Genomic DNA, 23,180 nt, shown 5'->3' on the forward strand with positions numbered 1-23,180 from the left:
TATCTCAGAACTGTCGGTGAAAATTATTCTTGGAGCTAGGTTTAATTGAGCTGCATTTTAAAGAGGTGCAATTTCACAATTTGTGTATATTTTCTAAGTTAACTATTTTGTCATGTGTTGAGAAAAACACAGATTTTAAAATTACATGGTCTAATATTTACATTTAGCATAACTGCAACATTATTTTTTCGTTGTTTTTTTTTTTTAAAGACTCGAAAGGACTTGAAATTCAAAGTTTCAGACTTGTGACTTGACTCGGACTTTTACACCAGTGACTTGAGACTCGACTCTGACTTGCCTGACATTACTTGAGACTTGACTTGAGACTTGAGGATAAAGACTTGAGACTTACTTGAGACTTGCAAAACAATGACTTGGTCCCACCTCTGGTATTACCACACAGTGTGCCTGCTGGCACTCAGTCACCTCTTACCTCCAGCAGCCCCCATGACCCCTCACAGCTTTTCGGAGTGATCCAAGAATTAGGTTTCTCCAATGGACTGATTTATAGGTATTGTAGTCTTTTGGAAAGAATTAACCTGTGTATTTGTGACCACCTTCTCACAGGAAAAAAATACACAAAGCCTAATGAAACACTGGACTATCCCAGACGCAACATGATGAATGAAAGAATCTTTGATCATGGCCAAATCAACCAAAAAACTAACTAACCAAAGCCAAACACATGGAGATAAACCATGCCAAACAAAACTAGACTTTTAGTATTTCAACAAACAACCAAATATCTAATCAAGATGAAGTAGCAGAAGCTTGTTTGCATCAGGCTCATCACAGGAGAGGAAGTAGCGTGGAAACAACAGTCTGCTCAGAGTTATAGATGATGAAGCAGACTACATGGAAAAGGATAGAAATAAAGATGAACAAACTTTGGGCTGTCCCAGGCAAAAGACGACCAACTTGATGGAATCGTGGTGATATCTTTGGTCATGAAACCAAAATGGTGGTTCCATTCTGCTATCACCTACATCTACATCAACAACACCTCACATCGGGAAAAAACATAAACAGACTAGATGGAAGTTCAACAAGCAAAATATAAAGTTGATTTAAGTGGCAGCAGAAACCTTTTTGTGCTGTGCAGAGAATAATGCAAAATGAAAGCTCTAACTGTGGACTGTGGCTTAAGCTTTAACTGTTGTCACACGACAGTCTGCATATATTATTTTACTTAAACTGTCAAACACAGCTGGAATGTGACTTAAAGGTTTTGTGACTCATGTGTGATTTTACAAGTGTTTTTTCTGTTTGAAGGAGATCCTCGTGAGACAAAACAACTTTCAGACTAAACAAATAGAGAGACCTCTGGCACACGACAGCTTTAAAAGATGGATGAGTTCCCACTAACTATGACTACATATATGGGGTTAAATTTTAAATGATAGCTATGAGTCACTGTTCTTCTAGAAGAAACTCCATAAGCCAAGCAGGCTCAAAGTGAACGTGTCATCCTCTCTTTTTAAGTACATTTTTGGCACGATACACCAAAGTTGCTTTGAAGATGAGAGCTGACTGAGTTTTAAGCATGTTGTATTAACATCCTTAACACATTTTATAATATACTTGTTTTATGATATCACTAATATATTGTTGGAGCTATTCTATCTGTACACATCAGGTCTCTGCATGATCAAATTTGATTGAAAATTATAATAAAACCAAAAATTCTCACCGGTTAAAACTAAATTAAGATTTAATTGATGAGTTTCTTTTGTTTTGCTTGCTTTTGAGTTGCTTTTGGAGGCTGAACAAATAGTGGTGGACTATAGGTTTGGCAGCTAGGATACCACATTTCATGTCCTGTAATGGCTCAGTCACACTAGAATAAAAATAAGACGGCAAACTTCTTGCAACTAGGTAAAACTGGTGGTTGCCCACTGACTGCATTCAATTTTTTTGCTGCTGAAAACCGAAACCCAATAGCTGTGGTGACCAACAAAAATATTTGGTATTTTTGACAAAGTTTGCCATATCATTATAAACACATTGCATCTCATTGCCAACTTGAGTCCATTCAGTCACAAACTGATAGAAGACTGACTCCGCCTTATTGCCATCTTGACGCACCAAAGTTGCTTTGAAGATGGTAACTGCGAGTGGTGACAGACCTGGTTACTATCCTGTCACAATAATTTTGGTTTTGAAGCAGTATCCAATAAATCTTTTACCTTGTCTGACTATAGTGTTAGGGAGTTTCATTCACTGGATGATTCCGTTTAAAAACTACTTGGCTAGATTTAGGCAATAATAGTAGCAGTAGTATTTCAACTGAGAGTTGTAAGGATATGTATATGTTCTAGTATAAAACAGGTGATTGTGGCAAAAATATTGTGCTTATTCTAACCTTCTGCTCTCCAAAAGTTACAGGATTACTTTTATTGTTCCATCATTCAGACCTTGGTTGGTCGCTCTTATTCAGGTTAAACTGTCCAAAGTATGGGAAAAAAAAGAAAAAAATATAGGAGAGAGAATGTGAGATGAGGGGAGAAGAGAAGAAGAAGTTGAAGTAGAAGAAAGACGAGGTGCAGACAGGTGTGTGACCTCTTCGAGGGGCTGTAGGGCAGCAGGAGTGGGAGGTATAGGCTGAAACGGAGGGGTGAGGGGTGGTAGTAGCTATGGCGATGACATGGAATGCGCATGTTGCCCATGGCAATGGTTCATTAGCTATTAGGTCTCACAGACTGACGAGTCCCAAGCCCAGACCTGTCCCCGCTGTGTGTCACAATGGACTAAAAGTTATCTGGTGAGATGCACTGATGAACGAAAACATGTGAGACTCTCTTACACCAACCTGTTGGTAGTCATTCAGTTACATTTTATCACCCTCGATTATTTAAGGAAAGTATGTGCTTGTCATAATTTCAAAAAGACAAGAGCTGCAATAATTAATCGATGCACTGCTTGGTCTATAAAACGTTTAATAACCCTCGTTGAAAAAGCAACAGTGGGAAGGAAAAACTCCCTTTTAACAGGAAGAAACACTGTGGAAGAGAGCCAGTGATTCAAGCAACATTACTAAATGATCTAAATGAATATATTGTTGAGATTTTTTTTTTAAAGCGTCAGTTCATTCTTAACCAAGCTGAGCAAGGACACGTTCACAAGGTCAGTGTGTACACGAGGAGCTTTTTTAGCTTAGGCAGAGGTTGTTTTGAAGTACACAGCTAATAAGCTTATACTGTGTACAAAATATTTCAAATACCTCGTCATTCCACTTGCACAGGCTGGAAGGTTACTCTATGTACATTATTGGTGCCACTGTTTGAAAGAGCTCCTGTCGTGAATAAGACAAATATGAAGACAAAGACGTGAACAGAAACAGGAATCTGCAAACCTTCAGTTCACCTCAAGTATACAAAAGGACTGAAATTTACACTCGATAAGGTTTTTTCGAGCCCGGGCTGTAAAATCTGGGTCCTTACAGGCTTTTCCCCCCCATGCTAACCTCACTCCTCACACTCATGCTGCTACAGGCCTGTAAAATTATCAGAAGACTTATGTCAGTCAAATTTTGTATCACTTCATCTTCTGCCCTACGGAAACAAAGAAAGGCACCATTTCTTTTAAGTGTGTTTGCACCTGCAGGTTCGGGTATGGCTTATCGAACTGGTGTGTCGACCTCAATATCACTTCAAGACCTTTATGTTCAAACGGCAGGCTGCAAGTCATAAACCTTTAAGCGATGTCAAACAGCTAATTCGGCTGGAAAGATTTAAAACAGGCTCTGCTTGGAGAGTCGATGAGATCATGGAAGGCAGAAAGTGTATTACAGTTTTTCTCAAATGCTAAAACACAAAAGCCAATCCTGTAACCCAAATGACCAGTAGTCTAAACACATTTACTAAATGTAGCCACCATATTCCAGTACCATAAACACATGTCACATGAAGACACAATTCACAAAACACAACCCTCTGTACTCATAAATCTAAACACATTTTTCCTTGCTAAAACACATGTTGCAAAACAACTCTGCTCATATTCTCAAATGAAAGCCCATGTGATGCAAAATGCTTGCCACAGTCACCAATCTTTGAACACAGGGAACACACCTGGCGTCAGTCACTACACACAATGACTCAAAATTGAAGACACTTGTTGCTAATGCTGTACCCACATGTAAAAGCAAGTTCAGAGTGCACAGTATGCTGAAGATTCCAAACAAACACAATGGATGAAGGCAGAGTCAGGGGAAGAGGAATTTGATGCAGAGGAGGGAGAAGAGCTGGCCCTGGAAGAAGAGGAGCAGGCCAATGAGGAAGAGGAGTTCAAATGAGAGGAGGAAGAGGAGCGACCAACGAGGAAGAGGAGAAGGCCAACATGGGAGAGGAGAAGGTCCAGGAGGGAGAGCAAGACAACCTCGCACCATCATTACGGACGAGATGCGAGCAACAGCTCAGCGACATGATGCCGCACAGTGATTGTGGTGTGTGTGGTGTGAATAACGTAAATAAAAAAACTTCACACCCTGTTCATGTTTTCAAGATTACTGTTGTGTGCAATAGATTCTGTTTTTGCATTGAGTTGTGTTACAGTAGTGTACGTACATGCAGGATTTTCTATAGATTTATACTACTCATATGAAACTCACAAATCTAAATGCCTAATCCTCTGCAGAGATCTACGACGATCCGTTACTGTATAGTTTCTAAAATATGCATTGGCAGTTATGAAACAAAGAACCTTCTCACAAATTGAGCATTGTGTTTTCAATTGTTTTGCTGTAGTGTGTAATGCTGTGTATAGTGTTTACAGTTTTGACAGCTTCGAGCTGCTCTCTTGGTGTGGGAGTTTGAGTTTTGCAGTGGGAAGGTGTGGTTGTGTTTATGTAGCTTTAGAGAAGGGTGTTGTGTTTGGACATTGGGGAACATGGTGGTAACGTTTGTGAAATGTGTTTTAGCATTTGGGAAAAACTGTAACTAATAGATGAAGCATGTATGGTGTGCTACTGAGTGGAAGTGATGTTATCTTCCTTCCCTGCTATAATCTTTGATCATGGTAGTAATGCAAATATATAGGGAGTAGATAAAGCTTTGTGAACTGTCCAAATCAATATCAATCATATGTTCATGGAAATATGCTGAAGCAAATTATTACATGTTGTTGCTGTTTGAAGTGTACATATACACAGCATGCTGTGCAGCACGTTACTGTTGGCTCACAGAATATAACCACAGAGGATGTTCGCGCAGGTGGTTTTATCAGATATATTTACAGTGTTAAAGTTGAGTAAATGGACTGGTACTTGGACGACAGCGAGTTAGTCCCATTTGAGGCCCAAACATTTGTAACTTATTAACCAAAGTGACCTGATGGCTGTTTTACACCAGATTTTTTGCTGACTTTGCTATATTTTGGACAAAAACAGAGCATGAGTCAGAAACTGTTGTTGCTTTAATAGAGTCAATCATGACTGATTTAAGTCAAATTAATTCACTGTCTGATGAAGTCATGGTCGACAGATTTTTAGCCATTTGTTTCATATTTGTAGACCAACGTGCAACACCTTTATAACAGAAACAGAACTTGTACGAGTTAATAGTGTCTTTGTGTCCCCTCTGTCACATGCGCCCACTCACTTTCTCACTCACCGCTCAGAAATAATGAACTCCTCGCTCACGCCCTTTCACTGGGCACACACACGGACACGCAGATGAAGCTAGGCCAGTGAGTGAGTTGCTATTTTAGGAACAAGCCGGCTAAATAAATATGAGTGGCAACTGCGCTGTGTTGACAAACACACCCCAGCTTTAGGAAGCTTACGACCACCTCAGCACCACAGACGAGGGATATTTTAAAATGTTCAAATGTAAATTGAGATCATAAATGATCACAGTTATCAGCTGTTGTCTCCCCCCGACCCCTTACCTCCCCTCATTAGTGACTGTTTGGGGCCATAGCGGGTAACAGGGAACTGAGCCAGAGGACTAGCGGAGGCCCATCACCCCATAATAAGTGCAGTTAAAGCTAATAGTTTAAAACTCAGGGTTGAAGCCAAAGCCAACAGTGCCAGTCAGCGCCCACTTGTGTGAAAGTCCTGAAAATCTTCATTAAATGGATAAACTGATGTTTTTAGGTAAGAAAGACACACGAGGAGCAGCTTTGCAAAACTAGGTTTGGTTTAAGGCTATTTATTACTGCGATAAAATGTATTTTATTAGTCATGTTGTCACAATAGTACACTATAATTTTTGTTTATGTTGTCAGTAGAAATTCTTTGAACTAGAAACAGAAACTAGGTCCTTTGTTGCATGCGACTTTCAGCTTTACACCTGCCAAAAGCTGTCTTACACTTCCTCACAGTCATGCAGTCAGGTATGAGTAAGCACATGAGAAACTGGGTCGGGGTTTGCAAGTGTAGACGGAGTCCTTGCCGACAGTAGGTCAGGTTTTGGGGCGCGTGCCAGAGAACGCAGTGACCCAGTCCCTGAAAATATCCTCTCCAAGGACTTCAACCGCAGCAGAGACTGGCTTGTAAACAACTCTAGAAGATACGCTCATGAAAAACCTGAACCATGATGAGGTCTCTGAATTTTCATGCGTTGCTAGAAAACGTTAAAGGCTGACAGTAGATGAAGACTGATAAACTGAAAGAATTTACAAGACAAGTTACTTGATATAGCTCATATTTCAAGAAAACCACACTTAGCTGCAAAAAAGTAAAGAGGGGTTGCTGCACAGATGATGAACAGTGCTGATTGGGTTCAACTGCCGGGCATGGATGGTAACTTCATTTTCATCTACAAAGCACAGTAAATTACACCTGAGTCATGTGGTATTTCCCCCTCTGGATAGGCCTAAGAGACAAATTGGGAAGTCTTTCTAATTTATGGTGGCTCACAAAACCCCGCTGGTTGACAAAGGTTACTGAGTGAGGCCATCCTTCACTTCTTTTCACCACCATGCTAGGACCTTAAACCCCACAGAGTGCTTAAATTGATGTGACATTTAATAGAAAAAAAACACGTAAAAATTAATTACAGATGCAGTTAAGTAAGAATTACAATACATTTCACTGTTTGATTGCAGTAAAGCAGTGGCTGACAGATTTAAGCTGTGATTTTAAGGTGTGCTTAGTGTAACTGGCATAATGTTGATGCTCCATGTAGTCATTTCCTGTTTTATTTTGAAATTTCTGCATCTTACTCTTAAGTTCATTGGATTTCAAGCCTCTGTTCTGTTTCCCGTGTTTGAGTTAAGCATGTGACCTGGGTAATAAACTGTTAATCTATCCTATAATTAAACCACTTACTTTCGTTTTCCTGGCCTACATCAAACAAAAATGGGAGTAATGTTTGTTATGTAGCAAGTTCAAAGAGAAAAGCACAGATAGCGTTTTAGCAGAGTTACAAATGTAGGGAACTGTGAGAGCAAATCATGTCTAGGGAAAGAGAGCAATGCATGATCTCTAAAAGTGAGTTCACTAGTCAATTTATTCTGCAGGCAACATGACAGAGCAGGAACTGTGGTCAGACATGAAGTCAGCTCCATAAAACAAGTATTATATCTGCAAGTTATTGCCTTCATTGAAGTGTCTGACTGACATACAGCAATAAGCTGTGGCACTTCCCTGCCTGCAGGCGGTGTTTTCCTCAAAGCAAAGCAGTGGCATCATTAACTTTGGAAGCTGCCTCCAGTGAAGTCATAACAAAAGAGGGAACCAAGAGAAAGGGAGACAGGGAAGCGTAACGGGTGAAATTAAAAAAAAGGAAGAAGAAAGACAAAGGTCGGGGCAGTCCACCAAAGTTGTGACATTCATAGGAAGTAGAGGAAAAGAAGAAAGGCGGGAGCAGAAGCGGGTGGGGCTGAGGTGGTTACCTGGATGCCTGGATTACCTGGCTGGCACAAAGGAGGGAGTGAAGGATGAGTGTGAGACAAAGAGGTGGAAAAACAAGAGCGGAAGTATTTGTAATTACAGGGACAGCCTGAGTCTGAGGCGGTAATAGCACACAATGCGTGACACATCTGACGTGCGAATGATAGTGTTCCTGTCATAGTGGGGCTGTCGCCAGGTTTACCTCGCCGCAGTTACAGTAACCAAGGAGTATACAAGGGATAGGAAGGGAAAAATTCTGGAATTGATTCTGGAAGGAAAAAACGTTGTTTTCATTCATGAACTTCATGCATCTTCACAATAAATTAACAAAAATATGAAGAATTTATGAGATATGACACTAAAGTTTAGAATAAAAATAGAGTATTTTATAGGGAAAAACTTCCTGGTCATAGTGTAAATGTGTCTTTTATTTACCATAATGTTTGTGTTCCTATAATAAAGAATTTATTTCAGCTTCACAAACGCACATTTGTTGCTTTAAGGGGTTGCTTTCTCCATCTGTGATAAAAACGCTTCAAAAGCTGCAAAACAACAAGAAAACAATGACTGAAAATGCTGTCTGCATTTATAATTCCTCCTTTTAGCGATTTGATAAACTTCATTTGAGCTGGCAAATTAACTTAAAGCAAAGAAAGACAAACAGGACTGCTTCAGTTGAGCTTTCCCTCTTTAAACCAGCAGTTAACACCAACCTGCTAAAGGTAAAGTTAAACAGGATATTAGAGCTGTGCACACATTTGTTTTGGTTCAGTTTACATTAGCTGCCAGCCAGATACATCACCCTAAACAAAACCAGCAACCTGCACCATTACTACTCACAACAGCAGCATTACTGTGGACTCCAGTGGGTAAATAATGAGTCGATTAAAGAACATTAGCAGTAATGACAAAGCCTCTCTTCACACACACACACACACACACACACACACACACACACACACACACACACACCTTGTCTCCACAGGGGCATTTTCCAGACCACCACCACAGTATACTGACAAACAAAAGAAGATGTGTTTCTCCTGCACAGGCATGCATCAGTATGCCAAAGTAAAGGTGTCGTGGGGGGAAAAACTGAGCATCAAGGTAAAGGAAACTGAAAGTCTACAGAGGATGGGAGGTTAAATTGCTATAGTTTCTGCTTTACAGTTTTTTACAGACGCTAGGACACATTTCTCAATACTTAGGTCACGTTTGCAAAACTCCTCACACAGTGAGCACAACAGAAGTCTATGTGGGCTAAACTGAGGATCAGTTATCATTGTTTTGGCACAAAATGCATTCAATGACTACATCTCTCAAATTTCATGAATTATTTTCTCACTCAGACACAACAACTGCCAAAAATCTTTGTACGGACAGGACATTTTGCATGTGCTTACATACTGTTTTCAAAACTGTTAAACTTATGGCCAAAACAATAACACAATGCAAAACTTAAAAAGACAGCAAAATGCAACAGCAATATTTTATTGAAACATATTTTAAATCTAAAAATGCAGTTTAACCAGCCACAGCTGATTCTCATTGTAGATGAACATCTACACAGGTGTTGCTCCTTCAATTTTTCAACTCCTTCAATTCTGGCATGCCAGAAGATTCTTTCCTAGGTGTATTGCCCTAGATGACATAAGATGTGATGTGGATGAGAACCTGTGGCCAAATGGAGGAGACGGAGTAGAATAGCATTACTATTGTATGTGTATCAGTGGATGGTGTGTATACAAATTCTTGTATTTTGGGATTACTTAGTGCAAAAAAATAAAAATACATAAACAAATATTAACAAATTCTGCATGATGTCTGATTCATTCCAGTAACATATATTGAAATTATAAACAGAGATGTGTCCTTGTTTTACACAAGGAAACACTGTGTAATGCTACATGTTGTTAGTGTTTTTTAGGTCATTGTTTTGTGGGTGACAAAGTGTGTTTGTCGGCTGTCAACCTTTGCTAGTGTTCTGGAAGAATGAGTTTATTTGAGACCTGAATAAAGTGTTTTGGTAGTTGTAGTGCATTTTGAATGTGAAATGAACTGCTTTGCCAAGCTGACGGTCAGTTAGGAGGGTTGTGTGAAGTGTTTTGCAGAAGTGACCTAAGTATTGGGAAATGTGTCCTAGCGTCTGTAAAAAACTGTAAAATCAATAAAAAGGAAGCCACAAAACAAAAAAGTGGAAAGTATCGGCCACAGTTTTAGCTATGTCTATGATACAAATGCGGTATAGTCCACAATAAAGAGGTGAAATGTCAGCCAGTACAACATGCAAGGTTTAAGGGTTTCCTTCACTAATATGATGATTTTATATAGAAAGTTGCTTATAGTTTGGCCTATAAGCAACTCATAGATCATTATGAGATCATTATGTCTTAATGTTGGTCATTCTTTTTAACAACAGGGGTGAACATTTGGTCACGATTTGATCATAATTTAAAAAATAAACTACTATTGTGATGCATTTTAGTTCACTCTTAGCTCTTTAAATATTACAGCTGTCAACAGAGTAGCATTCTTTAAATAGCCTGACAGCAGTTGTAGATTAGAAAAAGAAATGCTAGACTAAGTTTTTTTTAATTGGAATTTAAGCTTCTTACGGCTAAAATGCTAACAATGTCGCCTCTATTTACACATCCTGAATTCTTGGAGTATTACAGTTTTTCTAAAATGTTAAAACACAAAAGCCAATCCTGTAACCCAAATGACCAGTAGTCTAAACACATTTACTAAATGTAGCCACCATATTCCAGTACCATAAACACATGTCACATGAAGACACAATTCACAAAACACAACCCTCTGTACTCATAAATCTAAACACATTTTTCCTTGCTAAAACACATGTTGCAAAACAACTCTGCTCATATTCTCAAATGAAAGCCCATGTGATGCAAAATGCTTGCCACAGTCACGAATCTTTGAACACAGGGAACACACCTGGCGTCAGTCACTACACACAACGACTCAAAATTGAAGACACCTGTTGCTAATGATGTGACCCCACCTATAAAAGCATAGTTTGGTGAAGATGCCAAACAATCACAATGGATGAAGGCATTCGAGCGTGCGGAAGGAGAAGAGCTGCAGGCCAAAGAGGAAGAGGGGTTGAGATCAGAGGAGGAAGAGGTGAAGGCCTAAGAAGAAGAGGAGTTCGGAGTAGAGGAGGAAGAGAAGGAGGCCAACAAGAGAGAGGAGAAGGTCCAGGTGGGAGAAGAAGACAACCTCGCACCATCATAACAGATGATATGTGAGCAACAGTAATTGATCATGTCATTGTCCATGGCATGGCTGAAGCGGGACGAAGAGTACATCCAAACCTGAGTAGGTTCACCGTGGCCACCATTATCAAGGCATTTAGACAACACAACAGGTATAGTACGCTATTGCTTTCTTTGTCACACTACAGTTTTACAGGCCTGTGAAAGTGGTCTGTTACTTTACATGTAGTTTTACATATAAATCAGTCAATTGACAACACATGTTTCTTTCTTTAGAGCTGAAAGAATGCCACATAGAGGTGGGAGGGTTGCCATATTCACAGCGGCACAAGAAACCCTCATTGCAGATATGGTCCGTGAGAACAGCTGCATTAGACTCCGAGAGATCAGAGACAAAGTCATTGCAGATAATGTAAACTTTGAGAACATTGATGCTGTCAGCGTGTCCACAATAGACCGAGTTCTCCGGCGCCAACAGGTCTACAGGGTTCCCTTTGAGTGCAACTCTGCGCGACACATAGAACAATGTTACGAGTATGTGCAAGTACGTATACATCCATGTCCACAGTTAGTGGACATACTGTGTTGCTTAGTGGCCTACATTACTTCTGGACAATACTGTGCTACCTGATTGACCGTTCTGAACACCTGTACGCTTTTCCATGTTCACAGAGGATAATGCAGTTGGACGCGATGGCCAGACCCCATGAGTACCTCTTCCTGGATGAGGCTGGCTTCAACCTCCAGAAACGAAGGCGAAGAGGCCGTAACATCATTGGCCAAAGAGCCATCACTGAGGTTCCTGGCCAACGGGGGGGTAATATTACTCTTTGTGTAGCTATGGGTATGGAGGGGCTTGTCCACCGGCATGCTGTCCTTGGGTCTTACAACACCCAACGTCTCCTCACCTTCCTAGAGGAGCTAAAAGACATCCTCCTGGACCATCAACAACACCATCCTAGGCTAGCACATCACATGTATGTGATCATTTGGGACAACGTCCGCTTCCACAAAACACACCAAATCAGAGAGTGGTTCACCACCAACAGTGACCACTTTTTAAACGTCTGTCTGCCACCCTACTCCCCTTTCCTGAACCCTATAGAGGAGTTCTTCTCATCATGGAGATGGAAGGTGTATGACAGACAGCCATACACAAGAGAGAACCTCGTACGGGCAATGGAGCTGGCCTGTGCTGACATCCCAGTGGAGGCCTTCCAGGGCGTTTTTCCCACGGTGCCTAGCAAGGGACAATATAGCCTGTGATGTGGATGAGGTGATGTGGCCCAATGCAGCTCGGCGACATGATGCCGCACAGTGACTGTGTGTAATACTGTAAAAAGACCGTGTAGACAATAAAAAAGACTTCACACCCTGATCATGTTTCCGAGAGTACTGTTGTGTGCGATAGATTCTGTTTTTGCATTGAGTTGTGTTACAGTAGTGTACGTACATGCAGGATGTTTTTATAGATTTATAGTCTTCATGTGAAACTCACAAATCTAAATGCCTAATCCTCTGCAGGGTTCTATGACGATCCGTTACTGTACAGTTTATAAAAATATGCATTGGCAGTTATGAACCAAAGAACCTTCTCACAAATTGAGCATTGTGTTTTCAATTGTTTTGCTGTAGTGTGTAATGCTGTGTATAGTGTTTACAGTTTTGACAGCTTCGAGCTGCTCTCTTGGTGTGGGAGTTTGAGTTTTGCAGTGGGAAGGTGTGGTTGTGTTTATGTAACTTTAGAGAAGGGTGTTGTGTTTGGACATAGGGGGACCTGGTGGTAACGTTTGTGACATGTGTTTTAGCATTTGAGAAAAACTGTAATATGATGATTTTATATAGAAAGTTGCTTATAGTTTGGCCTATAAGCAACTCATAGATCATTATGAGATCATTATGTCTTAATGTTGGTCATTCTTTTTAACAACAGGGGTGAACATTTGGTCACGATTTGATCATAATTTAAAAAATAAACTACTATTGTGATGCATTTTAGTTCACTCTTAGCTCTTTAAATATTACAGCTGTCAACAGAGTAGCATTCTTTAAATAGCCTGACAGCAGTTGTAGATTAGAAAAAGAAATGCTAGACTAAGTTGTTTTTTTAATTGGAATTTAAGCTTCTTACGGCTAAAATGCTAACAATGTCGCCTCTATTTACACATCCTGAATTCTTGGAGTATTATTAGCATTTATTTGCAATAGATATATCAAGTATTTACTCCTCTTTTAGCTCGGAGACTCCTCCGACTCCTTAAAGAAATGCGTGGTTCATTTACCTGCTAAATCATTCATTTTACCTGTTAGCTGTTATCTTTTTATGCTAAATGAAGAGGTTTTGCCAAGCTAATCTTAAAGCTAATGCTAGCTTGAAGAGGGATGACAAGACTGGTGTGAGGAAACTACAAGATTAAGACAGTAAAAGGCTCAGATATACAAAGCGAGGTGATGAAGCTCTTAGTTTTCCTCCATCACTTTATCCATCCATCCATCCATCGTTTTTTGGTTGTTTTTTTGTTTGCTACTATTCAGCGTCGGGGTTCCAAGAATAGAGGTCCAGTTCTCCCTCTTCCCAGCCACCTCCTTCAGCTCATTCATCAGGATACTGAGGTTTTCCCAAGCCCAACGTAAGAGACATTCTGCCTCAGGGTTTCCTCTCGGTAGGACCCAAACTACCTCAATTGGCTCTTTTCCATGTGGACAAGTAGTAGCTCTACTCTGAGACTTTCCCAAATGGCCAGGTTCTTTACCCTGTGCTCCTGTTTGAAGCAACCGTTCAAATTAAGCTAATTTAAGACACTTCTATCTGCAGCCTCGTTCTTTTGGTCACCAGAGCTAGTGGCCGTAGACATGGACAGGAACATAGACTGGCAGGTAAATTGAAAGCTCCACTTTCATGCTCAGCTCTCTTTTCAGCATATTGGTATAGCATTCGGATTGGTGCGTCACTGTCGTAGTCGCACCAATCCGTTTGCCAATCTACCCATAATCATGAACGAGACCTCAGATACTTATACTCCTCCACTTGGGACATCAACTTGTCTGGCATCAACTGGAGAGGGCACTCAGCCAATTTCTGCCAGAGAACCACAATTTATTAAAAATAATGAAATACCACAAACTAACATAGGTGGGGGAATATGTTGTTTCAGGATAAAAGAAGATACCATCAAACAAGCTAAGACATCATCACACACCCCACACCCCTTTCCTTCCCCACTCCTTTCTTTTCTTTATATCACTATATGCTCTAGCTGTATCTGCAGTGAATTTGCTCATCTTCCTTTCATGAAAGGCAAAAAACCAAAGGACAAAGTGCAATAAACAAATCTGGAGAGAGTGGGCGGAGGAATGTTAAGCTGTTGCTGCAGCCACAAACCCCCGCTGCCTTTGTTGTGCTCAGACGAACTCTGACCTCTGAGTTTACCGCGGCCAATCGTGGGACAACCTGACAGCATGCGCTTGATCAAAAGAAAATGAGGCAGACCTGATATGTGAAAGTAGCTGTGCCAAGAATTGGCAAATGGAGGGGAATGTTGCCATAACTGCCATAACATGAGTTCAACCGTGACGCTAAAACCAACAGCTGACAGACAAAAACACAGTCGTTCCAGTTTGCGCCAGTAGTGAACGGGTTCAATATTGGCAAATCCCAGCTGCAGGTCTGATAACGATCTTCACACCTTCTGTAACACATAAAAGACAAACTTTCAATCATCTTTATCAACTGTCCTGAACACGATCCGCACCCAATAAAAGATGTTTCATGGCTTCTAACCATAGCTTTTAAACTGTTTTAAGAAAACATAATATTCACAATGTTCACTTTCACAGCAATGAAATCAAACATGGATCAATGCAAAAACATGACAATCAGGGCTTTTAGCTGGATTGCATAACAGAAACAGTGTTACAAAATCTCTGTTAAATAAGGATTCAAAGAAGAAAAAGACCTGGTGTCTGACAGTGTTGACATTATTTCCAGCAAAAAAAAACTTCTTCCAACTCAAGTTTCTATTAATTTTCAATTAATCCATCCAACTGAACCATTTATTTTTCTGCATAGATGCAAGTGGATCTATGCTGGGTCCCTCACTGTAGACTACCAAGTAAAATAAAGTATCTTATTGTACCTTTAGGGAAACAACAGCTTGTCAGCGGGCCTGTACACTCAAGGGTAATGTTACTGCACCCTTGAGAGGTATTACTTCTTTGTAGTCCAGTGTGGTTTGTACCTTCATTCTTGAACTCTCAATGACATGACTATACGCTTATGTATAAGTACATTTTACTCATTATACTATGTCATTACGTTTGGATTATACTTTTTGCCTCAGCAAGTCCGCTTTGATTCAAAGTCCATCATCAGACGGTTAGTGCAGATGTCTTCACGCTTGCCTGTTATTGGTAATTACTTGGTCTTTTGCACCTACAGAAACCAGAGCAATGATAGGTTCAGATCCTGAAGTTTGAACAGTGCTAACGTCTCCAGCATATTTGCCCATAACCACCACTACTGAAGCCGAAACAGAACGTATTAAAACCTTAAAATCTACAAGTTAAATCAAGAGATTTGGCTGTATATAGACTGTCTCGTGATAATTTACCATTCCATAATATTTTCTGTACAGGAGTAACACAAACATAGTTCCCCAAAGATGAAACATGCTTCTTGTTTCATTATGTGCCATTATTAGGAATCAACATAACCAGTTCCTGGCAGAAACTTTCCAGTTCAGTGTTTCTGAATTATAACATAATAAGGCGAAGGCGATGAGAGAAGCAAATGAAGAAGATCAATCAAACCTGAAAATATAAATTATACAGCTTTTCATCTGATTGATTTGATCAGGCCAATATAACTGAAGGTAATCTGAAGGTAAACCAACTTAGACGTAGAGAATGCAATGGACAGTTTCTCAGCATATACATTACCACTGTGCTCTGCTACCACTCAGCGCAATTATTTTATGTGAAGTTTCATTCAGACCTTCTCTGTCTGGTTTTTGACTCTTGGCTCTCCCATCACATGAGATTAGAAATGTGTGTACATGGTACCTGTAACATCATGAGAAGCCAGCATTTCCTTTTACATAATTAGATGAGGGTATTTCCCGGTAACAAAAAAAAAAAGGCTCAGGGTGTCTTTCATCCCACCTGCAGTGGACCTAAGCGGATGTGAATGATTTTATGGGGAAACATGCACCAGTGCTTGCAAGCACCACACAGGTAGTAGAGTCTTATCAGTGGGTGTGGGAGAGGAATGGTCTAGGCTTTTCTACAACATATTAAAGCTGCTATGTTTGGTTTAGTGTTCCTAAGGTACTTAGTTACCTATTTTAAGTAAACCTGGGGGGGGGGGGGGGGGGGGGGGGGGGGATTCCAGCTTTGAAGTCATAAGCAGAAACCAGAAAAATGGCACGAGTGAGTAAAAACTGATTTAACAAAAAAAGGAATGGCAGGCCGTCATGAAGAAGATGAGAGAGTTAAAATAGCAGAGACAGAAGAGGCGTCTGCCTGAGAGAACTGAGAGAGCGCAGCACGACCCGGTCACATCAAACGTCACGCTCCAGATTGACCAGGTGGCTCTTTATCACATTTCAAAACAACAACAGAACTTTTTCATAAACTTGACTAATCTCATCCTGTCCCAAGCCTTCTTCCCATGAGGAAACTACACTATGGTCTCGATCGTTCCCACTGCCACTTGTGGCACGTATAAACTAAAACCCATATGCAACCCCTGAAGTATTTCAACCTGAGGAAAAGTCCTAAATCATTTTAATTAGATCGAACAGCTTTCATTTCACTACATTTTCCCAGTATGGCCTTATGCCACCATCTTTGTTTTCTGTCTTAAATACAGCAACGTTTTTAACAGGTTCCCCTTAATTATGATTTGTCGACATAAGGCTGATTTAAGAATTTACTGTATGAGGAAAATCTATCATAATCTGCACCCTGTCCTCTTTCTTACATAATTCACATAGGTTATACAACAGGTCCTTGAAAAGTGAGAATTATACAGTATGACCTCACCGTGACATTGAACTCGACAAAAAAATTCTTGCTTAAGCCCTGAAGGCACATTTTTAAAACCTTCTAACTGAATAAATTATCAGGGAAGAAAGTGTGGACGTTTCTGTAACATATAGCCATAACTCCTGTTAACCCAAACAGATGACTCATTAATCAATTAATTGCTTGATCCTAAAGTATAAGAAAATGGTGAAAAATTGCCATTTACATTTCTCTGAGCAAAATGTTGTATCTCCTTTATTTGAGCAAGAGCCAAAAACTCAGAAGAATCTTCATACTTTTAATTTGAAATTGACTAAATGTATCCGCCAATTATCATAATAACTGTTTTGATAAACTGAACAACCTAAATGCATCTAAATAATGATTAAACAGGAGAGCACTACTTTAGTAATCAATCACACTTTAGCTTTTTTTAAAGAAAGAATGAAAAAAGGCAAAGGTTGTGGGGAACTACTATTCACACCACAAATCAACTGGTAATGGATTGCTTGACTTATGGAAACAGAGAGGGCAAAAAGTGATAGGAAAACTGGGTGTGGAGGGGGGTAATGATTGGGTGAAGAAAGGCGAGGAGGAGGGCAGGAGGGAAAGAAAAAAGGAGGTGGGGGGGAGGACTGTTGTGTTGTGTAGGGTCTAGAACCCACAAATCAAGCAGTGATTGGTCCCTTCACTCAGCGTCTCTGGAATGTTCCACTCTAGCACCTGCAGGGAGCGGGAAACAAGTCCTGCCAAGCACTGCAGGAATTCAAGGGGGGAGGGAGGGAGGGTAGAGGAGGTGGCTATTTTCTGCATCAGCTGGTAATCAGATTAAAATTAATTATGAAATATGGAAAGTAAATATCTGATAAAATAGGGCAAACTATCTGATTAGACTAAATAATACGGCGACACTGAGTACTCGTAGATGTAAGAGTGAGTGGTCAAGTGGCAGGCAAAGATTCTTTGGGTTTATTTGACAGAAGTCAGTGCATTTTCCTGTTATTCCAGATCATTTCATGAGCACAAACCTTATACTTCTGCAACTGCAACCAGAACTCACAAAAGTTATTAACAAATCCTAATTTATCGACATTATAAATTGGAACCTATGGAACTGGATTCGACCAAATGACAAAAACGTTGTTTAATTTTTCGTGTGTGGGTGTCGGCGTTGGGTTTTTGTTTGAGAATGATGAGCTTTTTTCGGAGAAAAAAAATCTGAATTCTGAGTTTGAATCGGAATATGATTTAAGTTAAAAATTTAGAAACAAAAGTCGTAATTCTGAGAGAAAACACTGTAATTTTCAAGTTTTCGTCCAGAATTCTGAAATTTAAATAAAAATTCTGGAGGACAGTAAGAACAATGAGGAGTCAGACTTCTGACTTTTCTCAAAATTCAGAAAAAAAACTTCACGACCCAAAAATGCTTTTACTCAGAATTCTTCAGTAAGTAAAACGTTTTCTTTCAAGCATGACTCAGATCACCAAAGTCAAAAATGTTCTTTATGCCAGAATAAATACATAAAATTGTAAATTTAACAACACCTAAGAGTTTCATCATCTCATCTGTCAGCAGGCTGAGACTCAGTGGTCCATACAAATGTGCTCAGCTGGGTCAAAACAAATCTAAAGAGTTGATTTCTCGATGATTTCCAAATCACTTGCTCTAGTTTTTCTGGACTCCCTGCTTTCAGTCCCATCATAACGCCTCCCCTCTCCTCACCATTCTTCCTCACTCCTGTGGGATGTTTCCCTTGTGCCAACAGTAGCGTCAGTTCTTACAAACCAGAAACCATGCAGAAGCTCCAACAGAAGGTCCTTCTCTCTCTATGTGTTCACTAAGTGGTAAAATAATTTATAAATACACCAACCAGTCTACTTAAACTACATAAGCTAGCAAACCAAAACCAATGTTACAACTCAAGCCGCTACCAGACGTACTTCTTTTGACTGACAGCATAACGGACAGGTGTAGACACCGTGACCAATCACCCATTGGTTAGTGAAGTGTCCTTTTGAAGCCTCAAGCTGAGTGTGCCTCAAAAACATGTCAGAATGTGTGACAACAGCTAAAATCCCCCTTAAGTTTAACTTTAGGTGGCTAAAGCATAATTATGGTTAACATCGGCCGTGCCTGAAATAATTCACTCATGACTTCATTTGCAAAATATTTAAAATTTCAGACAGGATTCATTTTCTTGGCACTGTTGGTTTTATCATTGCAGACACACAGTGATAAGTCAGATAAGTAAATGAATGCCGACATGAACTTTTGTCATAAATACTATACCAAGTTAACGACACCTTTAAGTGCACTATAGGTTAAAGCAACACTTGCTAAAAGTTTGGACAGCACTTCAAAATGGCCAACTCACTATATGGTGAGTAGGATCACACAGAAGCTGTAGCCTTGTTTGTATTCTACCTTGATGCGAATCTTGTGTTGCATCAAATCCTTTGCACTTGTTATTTTTCCTTTCAGAATATCTACTGCTACTATATTATACAACTACAACATGCTAACTTATACTAGTACTACATATGCCCAGATAAGATTCCAAATAACTAAGAGTTGGGCTTCTGCAAGTAATGCATTCACCCTAAACTTGGGCTATCTTCTCGCTCTGTGCCATTGAGAAATAAACAAGTGTTTGCTTTTATCTGATGACGCTGACATCACCTGACAAACACCTTCCTGCACTCAGTGGTGCAGAGACAGGAATGAACTTCATATTTTAATTCATCCCAAAACAAACTTTAGCACGCACTACCACAGCGGTAGACTTAGCTACCATGGTTATGAAAGGCAAGACCACCCAATGAAGTCATCTGTCACTCACTCAGTCACCAACTCACACACACACACATACACAACACAAAACAACAGGGAGGCGGGAAGTGGGTGGAGGAGTCAATTCAAAGTCAGTGCAGCTCCATCAGCTGATTCCTGTTGGGATACAGGAGGCTTTCTGCCGCTGAATCACTTTAATGTCAGTCGGTCTTTGCTGAAGCACAACCTGAGCGGCATTTCCTGCGACTCCCTCAGCTGGGAGAGCTCAAGATCAAACTGCATGTAATTACTGCGTTATAGCACTTTTTTCCTTTTTTACTTCGTCCTTCTACTAAAGACAGTGAGCAAACCTTTAGAGGCCAGCCTGATCCTCTCCAGCATGACAAAGTCAAACACATTTTAAATGCTCCTGCCCAGCGATATCTACACAATGATCTGATATTTTGTCAGTTGTGGAGACTATGTGCTGTATTTTCAATGGCTTCCCCAGAGAAAAGACCAATTTTGACCTCTGACATCATCAAACAACGCCGCTGCTCTTTCTTATTCTAATTTTTATTGTAATGGTTTCGGCGCTTCATTCACAGCTTAATCAGCTTCTTTACAGATGACTGGTGTGAACCTGAGTAAACTATCATTTCCACTTCTGTTCATTTGATTGTTTGCTTTTCCACCAATGTCAAGAAGATGGAATTAAGGAATGCAAGACCCCAACTTCTCATTTACTCCTGTAGGACATACAGCCCTGTATCCAGCTTTAGACCAACGAATTTCTAAGGATTTCCAACTGGTTTTTAACAGGTTTATGCAGCTGTGAGATAAGAAAATTATCTCACCTTATGAAGGATACCACTTCTTCCCACATTTCCTCCATTTATAAGAAGTTCTAAATGTTTAATATCTAGTTGTTTAAGCAATATGATGCAACTGGAAGGTTATTATGGTTTTTATCTGTGTTGATATCACTTCATGTGTTACAAAAATGCAAAACACATCTGTAAAACTGCTGATAAATCATAGAGATACACTGATTGTTAAATGTTTACATATCTTGATATTTAAAGCAGCATTGTGTTGTTTTATTTTGCTGTTAATCCTGTTTGGCACAGTATGTGTTCCTTTCTGTAGCAAGAGGACAACAACGAAACAGCTATTTTGACGTCTATAAGCTCTTCACCTGTCTTTGAACTTTTAGCCCCCACAACATTTCCACCACACACCAGATAAACATCACTGTATGGATAAGTGCACACCATAATCTAATTTTAAAACAGTAAACGAACGCAGTAGAGATGCAGTCCTAAATACTGCACAATACTGAACACAAAAATAATTATACTAGAAGTATTTTTAAGACGTTTGTAACTTTAGGTATTTTACAGGAGATACAAATCAAATTTTAAATAGTGCATAACTTAGTAGAGTAACAAAAAAACCTTTACATCGTACGTTGTAGGTATGCTGTAGTTTTAGGGGTGCGGGCCATACCATGTAGTGGATTAACCTTGGGTTTGTTTTTTTTTACACTTTTATTATGCATTAAATAGGTGTGCATCATGGATGTTTGACAGGGCGTGGAACGATGTGTTATAAGATCACTTGGGCCCAAAGCCTGCAGTTTTTGCTTGCTGTTTAATTTTTCTTGTAAGCAGAAGAGAGAGAGAGCTGTCCTCATCACATTTTTATATTTAATATAAGAGGACAACTGAATAGTAAAGCATTAATGATGCACAGAAATTTAATGCATAAGTAAATGTAAAAAGGCAAGGTTAAAAGATTAGAAAATACCCCCCCCCCCCCCCCCACACACACACACACACACACACACACACTGCAGTTTCAGATAAAATGCACTTCAGCTATTTATTTGTACTATTTGTATTTATATGTTATATTTCTATTGTATACATTAACCGGCATCTGTTGGTGGACAGCAAAGAAAGAATTTCATTGCACAAAGAAAAGCCTTTTCTCTTGTGACACGTGACAATAAACACTTTGAATCTTTGAATCTTGAATATAATTTTCCATTCTCCTCTAGAGGAATTGCACCCTATTTTGCGAACCTTATTATAAAGTGCAACTGAAATGATTAATAAACAGAAACAAAGTGGGCCTGAAGTACCAAAGCCCTCCACTATTTTCAATCCCCTCTGCAGAACCTCATCAAGTGAGCAGAAAGGTGTGGCTTGGAAAGGCACGCAGGGCTGATATCCTCCTAATTCTTAATATTCATCAGCGGGGCGGGCTTTGAATTGCAAATAACTGCGAGCGGGCCCACTCAAATATGAACTGGGGGTTTTTTTTCGATGCAAAAATGTGGACTCCAGCTCAAAGCTTAAAAAAGGGACCCACATACCGTGCAGTGTCTGGCACAAACGGTGCAACAAGCTCGTCTGCAAATGTTATTTACTTTAAATGACAATAACAAATAGCACTGAAAGACTGACTCTATTTAATAAATACAGTTTTTTAGAGAAAATGTAATAGAAATGTATAAAAGTATCACCATATGCCTCAGGCAGAGGCCATGCACAGCATTGATGACCTGCGTGTCGGCGATGTATGACAGTAACTTTGTAACACTGTAAGTCAAGCAGCTATCGCACTTGTTTTTAACGAGACACCAAGAACCCCATTTTGGTCACAGCTCAGCTGCTCTTTCACGAAACACAGCTCCATCTAAATCGGGTGTTTAAGAGTTTCATCTGCGCTAAATAAACCAAGCGGGGATCCTCTCCACCTGAGGAAGTGGCACAGTAAACGAAAGGGACTTACTCCGAGTGCAGACCTCGCCGCGAAGGTCAGCGCGATCACACAAATCCTGCAAAACAAAAATAAGTCTTTTAGTTATTTCCCTCCGAACTTATTAGTCGACAGGTACAGCAGCGGCAGAGGCAGCCTGCAAAGCCAAAATTAACTTTGCAGAAATACGTTTACAGAGCCGTTTTAAAAAGAAATCAAAAAATAAACCCTTACAGGACTTTCATATTGATCCGACTGGCGGAAGGCGGGGACCACAGGTAGAGCTCGATCCCCTTATCTTCACCAGAAAGGCACCGCTTCAAACGCGCTCATCGACGGCTTCAAAAAACCCCTGTCATCTACCGGAGACAGAGAGAGAGAAGCAGTCCTACTGACCCCGATTTTAACACATAAAGCTCCAAGCATTAACAGCCAGCCAGCGTTGAAATCACACGTTTTGTTGGCGATTTCTTTCATAAAAATCAGAGCTTGTCCAACTCACCCAAGTTTCAGCGGTGCAGTCGCTGCTGCGCACTTCGTACTGGTGCGC

At 40.1% G+C, this 23,180-nt stretch overlaps 1 protein-coding gene across 2 annotated transcripts in view; it reads right to left on the minus strand.

Annotated features, from left to right (window-relative positions):
• Window positions 1-23,180, minus strand: part of col4a6 (collagen, type IV, alpha 6) — a 161,488-nt gene extending 138,308 nt beyond the window's left edge. For both annotated transcript variants that reach the window (XM_085349349.1, XM_085349351.1), the window contains exons 1-3: window positions 23,133-23,180; window positions 22,865-22,989; window positions 22,664-22,709 (exon numbers count right to left, since the gene is read on the minus strand). In XM_085349349.1, coding sequence (XP_085205475.1) covers window positions 22,664-22,709; window positions 22,865-22,875 — 57 coding nt within the window. In that variant the 5' untranslated portion in view covers window positions 22,876-22,989; window positions 23,133-23,180. The remainder of the gene's footprint in view (window positions 1-22,663; window positions 22,710-22,864; window positions 22,990-23,132) is intronic.

This window comes from Diplotaxodon limnothrissa, linkage group LG3 (genome assembly GCF_057381915.1).
Source record: "Diplotaxodon limnothrissa isolate DT_005_m linkage group LG3, D_limnothrissa_male_GT1.1, whole genome shotgun sequence".
Taxonomy (NCBI): Eukaryota; Metazoa; Chordata; class Actinopteri; order Cichliformes; family Cichlidae; genus Diplotaxodon; species Diplotaxodon limnothrissa.